Here is a 12,199-nt window from a genome sequence, read left to right as displayed (position 1 = left end):
TTTGGGAGATTCTGTAATCCATTATTTTGCTTTGAGGTAAGAACATCTTTAACCACCTTAAATAAATTTGTATCTCATTTTTAAGAAGCCTCAAAAAATACCACAAAATGCACACTCTTTTTATAAAGAATTCTACTTTAACAACTGTCCCTGCCAGGAAATGCTCCCTCATACTCCAGCCTAAGCCTGTTTCCTCTTGTTCTATTCTTAGTACATATGGAGAACAGCTGGTCACCATCCTCTCTGTACCAACCCTTCATATACTTGAAAACCATCAATGGTTTGACCCTCAGTCTTCTCTTCTCCAGGCTGAATAATCCCAGTGCTTTTAATTTTTCATCATAGATCTTTTTTTCCAACCCTTTAATCATCTTTGTGATTCCTGGCAAAAACAGCAGAAAATATTTTGATTACTTGAGCAGAAATGAAAGAAAAAAAAAAGCTTCAGGAGTAAGTTGCCTTTAAAAAGTTATGTATTTTTTTTTTAATAAAGGTAAAATATGCAGGGAGGAAATATAGTTGAGGGTTCATGGACCTTAGAACTCCAATCTTGTCCTGCTCCAGTAATGCGTGTGAATCCCATTCCAACATCCACTGCCTCAAAGCACAGGATTTACTTCTCCCATCCTGATATGACAGCATATAAGTTATGAACTAGACCTGCCTAAATTTATATTGATAAAAATTAGCATGAAAATCTGTTCCAGTGGAGCCTCCCCCATGGTTCCCCTTGCCCTGCTTCCATAAACAAAACAGAATCACTTCTGTAAAACAACCAGAATTTTTACACTTTCTTAAATATTAACAGAGAGTGCCATTTAATTACGGTAAAAGCTGTTGGTTTGAAATTATAACTTGAAACAAGGAGGGGTGTATATGTTAACTATGGTTTCTTACCTACCTGAATGGTTTACTATCCTTTGTAGAGACCAAATTCAAGACCATTAAAACAAACATACATATATATCACTCCACTCCCACAACCTGACTCCTCTTCCAATTTTCTCTTGCTGCCAGTGTAAGGTCATAAAACTGGATGACATTTTACTATGTATTTTTTAACTCGAGAGATCACAAGCTGCCTTTTACCTTGCAACTAGAGTCTGCAAATATTAAGAACATGTAAATACTTAATATCAATAGCACAAAACACAAAACACTACTAACAAGGGATTCCGTGCCCGCTCTACATAATTGTCTTTAAAATAAAAATACAGATAACAAGGTAAGAATAAATGCATCTTGGTATGTTACACACCCTTCTTTTATAAAGTAAATGGCAGTAAAAGTTCAGGTCCAAGCCAGAGCTAACTTAAATGAAGAGGACAAACCAATTTCACAAGCACATTGTATATCATATCTCAGGGGAATCAATACTACTCGTGGTACAACACTGAACAGATAACAAGATGGCCATTTGCACCAAGGATTTCTTTTGAAAACTTCTCCCATAATTTGCTGTAAGGAGCACCTTCTAACCAGGACGAAGAGTGGTGTGGCTCACACATGCAGAAGGCCTCTCTACTAGTGACACAGGATGGAAAGTAACACCAAATGATGGCTGGGATGCCCCTTATATTTCAAGGAGGGTTTCACTGTTCATTGGAATTGCACAAAAACAGGCCAGCAAGAAGCGGGTCACCAACCAGACTTTCGCCTGACCCACTGACATACTCTTCTTCTAAGCCTGATAAAAGGGAGGAGAGGAGAGGAGGTGAGAATTGGAAAAAGAAGAGAGAGCAACACAGAAGTTCATGGCTAGTTCTGGAGTTGCTAGAGTTCTTCAGAGCAGTGACCTTTTTTCAAGCTCACATCATCCAATCCAATCTCCCCAGTGTGACCACGCCTTTTTTCACCTTTGAAGATGACCTAGGGAGAGAACGCATACACCAGTCAAGCATCCTCTGTCCCTTTCCAATGCCCACTCATTTAGCAAGCCTTCTTTAACAGCTAAATATTAAACTTCTATAACAGAAGAAAAGACTCAAACATAGCCACCAGTGTCACCTAAAAAAGAAGGGCCTGCCTTTTGGTAGAAACTTGAATCACCAGTAAGCTGTTGATCAGCCCACATTACTCAGAATCAGTTACTCTTTAAATTAAAGACATTCTAAACTACAGACTCCTTCAATTTAAGAATGCTTATGAAGTGGACACTTTTGTCAAAGATTACCAAGTTTAGAAGTCAGAAGAGTGTGATGGAATATAAAAGTGCAGAAATTAAGAGCCAAAGATCTGGAAGATCATAATTATGCAGCCTATTTTAGATGTTTCTTAGCTCCCCTTTAGGTTAATATAGCCTTGTAGTCTAAAATTGAAAAAAAAAATCGAACTCCATAATCCAATCACGATGTTATTTTTATCTATGTGAAGAGCACAAACTTTCACTCTTCTAGTATTTTACCTTCTATAGAGCATCCCTGGTCCTTTAAAAACGGGAGAAACTTGTCAGTGCTGCAGCATAAAACAATTTATTATCTTGCTTTATTTCTCCAAGTAATATAAATATTATGCAGAAATTTAGGAAAAAATATCAGAGAGTAAAACAAAATCCAAATACCACTATTACAGATTGTATTAATGCAGACTATATTCTTTCTAACATAGTTTCTACAAACTAATCTTATTAGCATAGATGCAGAATCTTCTAACGGCAAAAGTTGTATAAACATCAACATAACGATGACCTTTTCTCCAAATACAGTCATGACCTTGGTAGGGTATCACAGACCATTTCTCTTGCTACTTGATCACTTAGAATAAAATTTATATAGTCAATCAAAGCTTTTTCCACACCCTGTCCTGAATAGAATAGTGCTTTCCAAGGGTTATTGTTCTGTGTTTCCATTCAAGGCTGCTTAACTATGATCTCTGGAGATGGAGGAAAAGAAAACTGAACTTTAAACATACAATTCAAAAAAGAAAAATGAAACACTTCCAGGGTAATTCATGGCAGTAAAAGTTTGAAATATAAGGAATTGAAGAAGGAAAAGCAGATACGGTTAAGCTCATCACCCCTGACCTTTGAAATATTTGTTGATTTTTTTTTTTAACTCATTCTATTCCTAAATTTTTTTTTCCATTAAGAAAAAGGAGGCCTTGCCAGGGTGGGGGTGGGGGTAGCCATAGATTGCAATGAAGAAGGATGAAGAAGCAGAAAAAAATTACAGAAAGCAGCAAAGAATGAAGTCATCATACACAGGGAGAAAAAAAACCCAAACTTTTGTCTGAGTCTGAATTAATGAAGAGACAAGTCTTCTTCAAGTTCAGACCCCAGAGCTCTCCTATGAAAAGAAAACTGCCAGGCTCTGCCTTCTTTGCGGTTCTACTTACGCTCTTGACGTCTGCCCCTCGCAAGGTGATCTGGGTTTGCCTCCAGCCATGGCCACCAGTTCTTCCCCAGAGGGCTGTTCCATGGGCACCGTGTTTTCTCACAAACACCTGGAGTGTGCTGGAGCGCAGCCCAGTCACCTTGTGCCTGAACGACAGGCACAGGTCCCCTGAATGCATGAGGTGGCCGAGAGGTAGTACCAAGCGAGCAGCTTTTCCCCCTGGGCCTTTGGCTGCTGAGACTGTCAGATATTGTCCACCTGGAATGGGAAAAGCAGGGCTGTGTGTGTACATGCCGACATCCCTTTCTAGCACAAACAGCATGGACAGGAGTTTTACTTCTTTGTGTTAAGAAACTGCAGACTTGACAGCCATTTGTAAATAAATCTAGATTTTGAAAGGAGCAAAATACGCCTTATTTCTATGCATGTCTAAAATTCTATGGTTTAGTGTTTACAGAAAACACTCCTGTTTTACTTACAGAAGGTAGAAGTTATGCCAAGGACACACAATAACTAGTAATCCAAAGCAATGACTGTTTCCTATGGCATACGATCATATACGCGGACATACTCAAACATACATATATTCACCACCTCCTGAGCCTCACCAATGTACGGGTGTTGTCCAAAACCCCAGGCCAAGATGGCTGGGGGGTTTGCTATAACTGACCCTAAGTTGCCAGGAAGAATTTTCTATGTGGAAAGTTAACCTCTGGGCAATAAAGCAGATGGTTATTTATTTCCTCCTCCTTCTGCCTTGTTTTTTTTTTTTTTTTTTTTTGAAATTTTGGAAAACAGATTCTTTAAAAAAACAGCCTCAATTTCCTATACTTCTCACCCTGATGTAGCCAAACCTAGGCATATGCACAGGTGTTCTGGGCTTAAGTGAAAATTCCTCCACATCTTCCTGGGGCTACAACTTCATTTGGAGGTAGGTAGTTTAAAACTTCTTAATATTAAAACAAGTCTGTAACATTACATATATATATTTTTTTTTCTACTGATACGTGAACACAAAATGTCAATAAAAATTTCCACTCTCGACAGGCCACTCTGATTACGTCCTCAGATCCCTAGGGCTACAAAGTTTGTTTCCTTCTGTTGTTAGGGAAACTGTAATAATAACAATAAAGTTTAAGCAGCAGCAAAGTCGAGGATACTGCTTCTTAAGAGACAGAAATTTGCAAGTACTATTTTGAAACTCAACCCACAGACAAATGACAGTGAAATCATTCCCCTCGGGCTGGCTCACAGCAGCCAACCTGAAAAGCACACTGTGCTTTTCAACACTGATTGGTCCGTAAGAAAAATGTGATTGGAAAGCTGAATACGTGTGTCTATGTTGGTAGGAACCCCACTTACGTTTCAATTACAAGTCCAACTATCATCTCTTTCTTATGCTTGATTTGTATAAGACAGCATTATAACATTTGGGATGCCTTCCTACTTTTAAGCATCTTCTCCTCTACCAAGACCCCACGGAGCTCCCATAGGATCTAACAGGTGACTTTCGTACCCTTGTTATGTGCCAGGCTCTGTCCTAAATGCTCTACATGGAACATGAGTGGTTGGGGTTGGTGCCTTTACAATTTTCAGTGGCCTTTGACGTCAACACTATTGTTATACCTGTTTTGCTTTGGAAAGTTAAGTCACCTAAGGTGTCACCCAGCTAGTGTGTGGCAAAATAATGGTTTGAGTTTCAAACGGCTTGACCCCTACTCACCATGTGCTACAGTGGTTTACACATTGCTCTTCTTCAGGAGACTGTGAACTCCTTGAAGTCAGAGCCAACTTTTCCCCAAAGGTACCCCGTTACAGTGGCTGGCATATGGTAGGTGTTTAAGGCTATTTCTTGAATAAATGAGTGATGTTCTAAGAATACAGCAAAAACTGCAGAGAAACAGGTCCTTGACTCATGTACTTGAACAAAAACACCACACACACACACACACACACACACACACACATAATTTCCTACCCTTACTCCAATATTTAATTAAACCAGTATTTAGGACCAAAACATTTACATGGACTTTAAATGTCTCCCCAGGTCAGCTTTTGAAGCACCTCAAGTATTTTAGTTAAGACTAAGATATATAAGGTTATTACAGTTAACCTGTGATTTTTTTAAAAAAACAAGGATTATCTTAAGTCCCTGTGGAATGCACACAAATATCATTCTGCCAGACAGTGTCTGCTAACAAGACATGCTAACAAAACTGAGGCATCCTAATAAAAGTTTCAAATAATCCTTTTGCACAGATATGTAAAACTCTAGTTTAAAACATGATAAATGAGGCTACAATCGCTTTTCCTCTGTGGAGCTGCTCTGTGAGCACTGTGTGTGTGTGTGTGTGTGTTTAACCAGGAAGAATTCTTTCACAATGTAATAAAAGGAAATGCTACAAAGTTGGTACAGTAGCTAAGGGAAAAACAGATTCAGCATCCCTATACAAGCTACCTACTAAAAAAAAATTTACTTCTGATTCCAAAATACTTCTTTAAAAAATAAAATTAGTTTAAATGTTTCAACTGTTTCAGTTTAAAGCATTACAACATCTAAAGAATCTTTTCTTTTTTTGTAAATAATAAAACCAAAACCAAATTCTTTGCCGTCAAGTCGATTCTGACTCATTGCAACCTTACAGAACAGAGTAGAACTGCCCCACAGGGTTTCCAAGGCTGTGATCTTTACAGAAGCAGACTGCCACATTGTTCTCCTGTGGAGCGGCTGGTAGGTTTGAACCATCAACCTTGTGGTTAGCAGCTGAGTGCTTAACCACTGCACCACCAGTGGATGTTGTAAAATTTGACCAGAAATTTAAGTGATAAAATTTTAATTTACTTATTTTTAAGTTTGCACTGGTTAGTGACTTTTTCAAGTTACAAAGAAAATAACATAATGTCCACTACTTTAACCTGTTAGCTGTGTGTTCAAAGGATTGGTTGGGGGTTATGCAGTTATTTATATTTTATTGCCTAGCTAAGAAACAAACCCAAGTAGAACTAAGATCACTGTTATTTGCTGGTATTTATGCCTTGACTGCAAATAGCTTAATATTTTCCAAAAAAGAAGTAATATATGCCCATTGCAAAACAATGAAATAAAATTTAAATGAATCATAATCTCAAATCCCAGAGAAAATTACTATTAACATTTTGACTTCTGAACCTTTTACTATGTAAACACAGGTACACAAATGCACACGAGTATATACTTTTTTTCAAAAAAGGGAATATTATACTCTCAGTATATTTTTCATTATATATACCACAGCGATTTTTCTATGTCAGTAAATGCAGACATGTTTTACATAGCTGAAAGTATACCATTAAATATTTAATGAATTTCCTATTGAAGAATCAGTAAAAAGGATGAGAAATACTATAAAATGGAAAGGTAAGCAAATTTTTTTGAATATATTTATAACACACAAAAAAGTACTAATTTTCTTTTTTATATAAACAGCTCTTACAAATCAATAATAAAAAAGCCATCACAGAAAAAATGACTCTTAAATAGATGAAAAATAGTCAACTTTCCACAATAAAATAAATGAAATTTAAAATTAAAATGAAATGCCTTTTTCACCTACCAGCTTGGCAAAAATTAAAAAAAATGTTTGATGATATCTGTATTAGGGATGTTGCTCAAATATTTTTGGTCCGAGTGTAAACTGCTACAATCTTTATGAAGTGCAATTTAGTAATATCTGTCAAAATGCAAAATGCAAATTCCCTTTGACCCACTAATTCCACAACTAGAAATTTCTCCTATAGATATATTCACACATATATGAAATGATATGTGTACATGGTTATTCACTGCAGCATGGTCTGCAATAACAAAGCCTAGAAACAGCTGCAATGTTCATCATTGGAGGGATGGTTAAACACGCTGTGCTACATCTAATACGTAATGGAATAATGGTTATTCAGGAATAAGAAGGAGAGCGTTCTGCAGGCACTGACATAGGACAATCGTCAAAAACAATGGCTAATAGTATTCTAGTGGTAACTCTGGGCCAGGCACTACTTAAAGTGTTTTATGTATGTGAAGCAGATACTATTGATTATACAAATTTAAGTAACTTACCAAGTGGTGTAGTGGTTAAGAGCTCGGCTGCTAACCAGAAGTTCGGCAGTTCGAATCCACCAGTTACTCCTTGGAAACCCTACGGGGCAGTTCTACTCTGTCCTATAGGATTGCTAGGAGTCAAAATCGACTCTGTGGCAAGGGGTTTGGTTTTGGTTTTGCCCAAGGTCAAAGCTAGTAAGCGCCAGAGCCAGGTTTCAGTCTAGGCAGTTCAACGTCAAAGTCCATGTTCGTCACGTTAACTCTTAAAAGAATATTACTAAGGGGCAAAAGCAAGTTACAGAAGAAGATATCATTGTGTGGACAAAAAGGTACACCACTGTGTGGGAAAGATAATCAAGAAACTGGCCGCATTTGGAGAGGGGAAACGGGCCAGAGATGAGAATGAGCTTTTTTTTTTTTTAAAGTTTATTTTTCCTTTTAAGTGTATTTCAAAATAATGTTTTTAACACTGCAATAGACCTACTTGTATGTACACGTTGGTACACTTGTTTTATATTTAAGTAAATTCCTTGTAATTATCAGTAGCAGACAAAGTGCTGAGTCAGTTGCCTTTAACCCTTGATCCCTGGGATCAGGGTTCCAGAAAAAGGGCCCCAGGACCACCTTTGGGAAAAGGGTGTGTCCTGGGCCACAGCCACATGTTGCCGGCAAGACACGTCAGCAGCACAATTTTCCATTCCTTAGAAGAAAGTATTAACTTCGTTATCACCTAATTAAGTTCAAGACTGATTATGCTAAACAAAACAGAATGAACATCAAGAAGGGCAGTTAGCAAATGCACTTATTTTGCAGCTGTTTCTCAAGGTATTTAGTTTATTTAATTGAGGGTTTTCTTAGAGATATTGGCATATAACCATATTTGCACATCTATCCCGGAAAAGAAATGCACTATTAAAATCAGTCATATCTGTGGAAATCCAAACAGATGTTCCTTTACAAATAGCATAATTTAGATAGAAACAAGTAAACAACTAGCTTGATAATTAGGATAATACACAGGAATAGTTTTTTAAATTGCTTATATTCTTCTCTGGCTTTAGTGTGTAATACACACATAACACACAACCCCACGTGGACTTCCTAGAGGAAAAATAACCACAAAAATATAAGTTGTGTTCATATTGTTCCATTAGTTTATGGTTAGAATCTCCCATCATATGCTAAAGAACCTGTCTATAATTCCATCCTGACATGATTTTGCCATACACGTCTAACCCTTCTTCTAACTCTCTGCCATCTTTCAGTCTTCCCATCCATTTTTCCAAGCTAGAACCTGCTCACTGGTTTCCTTCAGATTTCCTGGGGAATTCCATTCTGAATCAGAGGCTCTCAGAGCTGACGGATGAGGTTTTCTAATCCAGTCCTCCTCCAATGCTCAAAGCCCTTTAACAATATCTTCCCAAGTGTCACCAAGACAGGGATAAAATATTTCCAGCCAGAGAGAGCTCACATTTCCATGTCAACCTGGTCTGTTTTTAGATAGTTCTAACAATTGGAAAGTTCTTTCTGAATGAACCAAAATGGACCTCCTTGTAGCTTGATCCTATTTCTCATCCTGCATGGTCACAGAGAACAACTCTAACCCCTGGTCAAAGGACAGCCCTTCAGTTATCTGGAAAACAGCTCTGCTCTGCTATTTCTTCTCTAGGCTATACATTCCAGTTTCTTTGTCTGCTTTTCACAGGCCTCAAAATACCTTTCCATCCAGGGCACTCTCCTCTGAGTGACCTACAATTATCTCTACTCTTCTCAGAAAAGAAAGGGCCCTCAAAAGTGGTTTAACCAACCAGAAATGAGCTGGGATTCTCTCTTCCTCATTCTGGAAAAATACCATATTTCTATGAAAATAACTTTTTGGCAGTGATGTCACAGGGTCTTACCCAAATTAATTTCATTATCTACTAAAAGTCTGAAGTCTTTCACACTTAATGCTAAGCCACACCTTCCCTCTCCCATAGCTGTACAGTTGGTTTCTAAACCACCAGCAATACACCTTGTACTCACTGCCATGAGATTTCACCCTCTTAAATGTGACCCATGGACCTAATCTTTTGGATCCTAGTTGTGTCAGCACACACAGTCACTTTCCCCTCTGGTTTTGAGTCATCCACAGTTTAGTAAATATGTCTTCATCCAAGTTGTTGGTAAAAACTGGGAGAAACCCTGGAAGAGCATCTCCAGGGGCCACAGTCAATCCTCAGGAGTTACCCACTCACCCAAACAGGCAATGATGTCTCTCAATTTGTGCTGTACTATCACAGCCTAATAACTATAACAAACCTTTTTAATCTATCATTTAAATTGCCAACCCTCTTATTTACTTATTTATTTTCGTCAGACGGCAAGGGTAATTTGGGTCACAAGAAATTTAAACACTTACAAAAGTAATGAATAATAAAAAGTGTTGAAAAATACTAAATTTGTTCTTAAATATAGTTATTTAGTCTAAAAATCAAGTATTCCACATAGACTACATAGACTGTCTACAAAAAAGTGCAATGAATTCTAATTTTAGTGTGACTTACTCTCCTTACTGTACCTTACTCGATAGAGTTATTCATTATGGCCATGAACATTATTTATCATTCCTCACACATGACTGCCAAAGATCCTTCCATCTGTAGCAAACTTCTCCAGGTCAGTGGTCCATCAAATCTACTGGTCTGTAATCTGCTAATCAGATCATGCATTCTACTACAAGAACTTGAGGCCTGACTGTAGTAGTGAAAACCCCAGGAAGTTCTGGGCACTGAACTGCCTAGGAGGCCACATGGGCAGTACAGAGGCCTGGATATGAAGTCAGAAGACCAGGGTTTGATACTAAATTCCACCACTGCCCAGCTCTGTGGCCTTAGGAAATTTATACCTCTTCTCTGGGCCTCAGTATTTCCTTTGTGAAATAAAGACACTATTACCTGCTTCATAGGGTGGGTAAAAGGGTTAAATAAAACTAATAAGATGATGGACTTCCAGAAAACACGGCGCTATAGTCAGAAGCACCATGCTGTCCCTCTGCAGCAAAGATCAGAAAAACTAAGTCAAACAGAGTCACACGTCAGTCCTGAAACCCCAAGCATCAAATGAAGAGATGAAGAACTCAGCCAAGCACTGAATAGAATAAGAAACTGACCAGGAAAAGAGAGGAGGAGAGATACAAGCAGAGGTCCCCTATCAAATACCATAGCAAAGATCTGCCACCTTGGACTCCTATCAGAGATCAGCGAACAGGGGGTACGGAAAGCAGCTTCACGGAGCTTCCAGCAGGAGACAGAACAACCAGCAATCAGCAATATAGGCTTTCCCACCCCCCACGCTTCTTCACCCCCACTCGGCTTCCTCTGCTTCCTGCAGCCACAGTCCCTTGGCCAGGAAGTAACAGCTTCACCCCACTGTTGCTTGGATTCCACCCACCCACACTGGGTGGCTCCCTGAGTGCCATTTGTTGGCTGCTGGTGTTGCTTTTTTCCACTTCTTTAGATTTCTTCCTTACCTCTCACCACCTCCCCCTCCTTTCTCTCAAATACCTGGCTCTGTGTGCCATCTTTGCTTCTTCCTGAAAGGTTGCGAAACACCGCTTGACTGTGAAACTGCTTCCCGGCCCTTGACGTCATGCAGGTGGGACATCGGGACTTTTTTTGTTTGTTTGTTTGCTCTGATTTGTTCTCTTTTGATTTGTTTGTTTGTTTTCTTTTTCTTTTCTAGGTTTGGGAGCCCCTTCTAGCCAGGCAGTACCACCCGGCATGGGAGCTACACCCTTATTCTGGGCAGACGCACAGGGACATCCCTGGGGGCATTTCTTTTTTATTGTTTTTTTTTTTCAGTTTTGTTTTTTTCTGGTTTTTGGGTTTTTTGTTTGTTTGTTTCTTTGTTTTGTTTTCTTCTCTCTCTTATTCCATTTTTGTCTTTCTTCATTTCCAGTTTCTCGATTTATTCATTTTTTTTATTTTACCCTTTTTCTTTTTTCCCCCCATTTCTCAGTCTATCATCTCTCCACTCCAACAGCAAGCTCCTTTAACACTCTTTTTTGTTTGTGTGTATGTTTTTGGCTCCTGTTCCTCTCTCATCTCTCTCATCTTTCCAATACCCATCTTAGCTCCACACATCACAGTCTCCCCTCTCCTTCTTGCCCACCTGCACTGTGCGCTGAACATCACACTCCCGAGCAGCACAGGCATGGCTTACTGAAACCTGCCCTGCACTGATTCCCGGACCACACTGTCAGCCCTAGTACATGCCACAAACAACCCATCCTAGCAACTCCCCTTCAGCTGGACCTGCCCTGCTGTACCATACCTGAGTGACTGACCCTGCCCATTAGAGAAGGAGGTGAAAAGTATCGTGCCCACAGATGAGCAAACAACAAAGAACACACAGCCTGCCTGCTCAGACTTAACCAAATAAAACAAAAAATTAGGATGAAACAAACAAATCTACAATCAATAAATGAGGAAAATAACAACTGAATGCCCCGAGGACAACAGATAATATAAAAACATTTACAAAAACAAGACAGGATGGTTCTAGTAGGCATCCAAAATAAAAAACCAGATGACTTTCCAGTAGAAGAAAAGGCACTAGAACTACCTGATAGGGAATTCAAATTTCCAATACTCAGAATTATCCAAGAGGTGAAGCAAAAATCAGACAAAAATGAGAAAAAAGTAGACAAATTCATGGAAAAGGCAGACAAATTCATGGAAAATACAGACCAAACATGGGAAGAATTCAAGAAAATAATACAGGAACAAAATGCTAAAATAAATTCACA

The 12,199-nt window shown here is 38.7% G+C and overlaps 1 protein-coding gene across 6 annotated transcripts in view; it reads right to left on the bottom strand.

Moving 5' to 3' along the window:
* Nucleotides 1–1,260: 1,260 nt before the first annotated feature.
* Nucleotides 1,261–12,199, bottom strand: part of NPNT (nephronectin) — an 80,217-nt gene continuing 69,278 nt past the window's right edge. The window contains exons 11-12 of one of the 6 annotated variants that reach the window (XM_004380212.1): nucleotides 3,334–3,590; nucleotides 1,261–1,869 (exon numbers count right to left, since the gene is read on the bottom strand). In XM_004380212.1, coding sequence (XP_004380269.1) covers nucleotides 1,774–1,869; nucleotides 3,334–3,590 — 353 coding nt within the window. In that variant the 3' untranslated portion in view covers nucleotides 1,261–1,773. The remainder of the gene's footprint in view (nucleotides 1,870–3,333; nucleotides 3,591–12,199) is intronic. The other 5 variants (XM_004380211.1, XM_004380208.1, XM_004380209.1 and 2 more) reach the window with 5 other exon arrangements.

The sequence above is a fragment of the Trichechus manatus genome, unplaced genomic scaffold (assembly GCF_000243295.1).
Source record: "Trichechus manatus latirostris isolate Lorelei unplaced genomic scaffold, TriManLat1.0 scaffold00071, whole genome shotgun sequence".
NCBI classification, from domain to species: domain Eukaryota; kingdom Metazoa; phylum Chordata; class Mammalia; order Sirenia; family Trichechidae; genus Trichechus; species Trichechus manatus.
The sequence above is the reverse complement of the archived record's forward strand: the minus strand, read 5'-3'. Positions and strand labels throughout refer to the sequence as shown.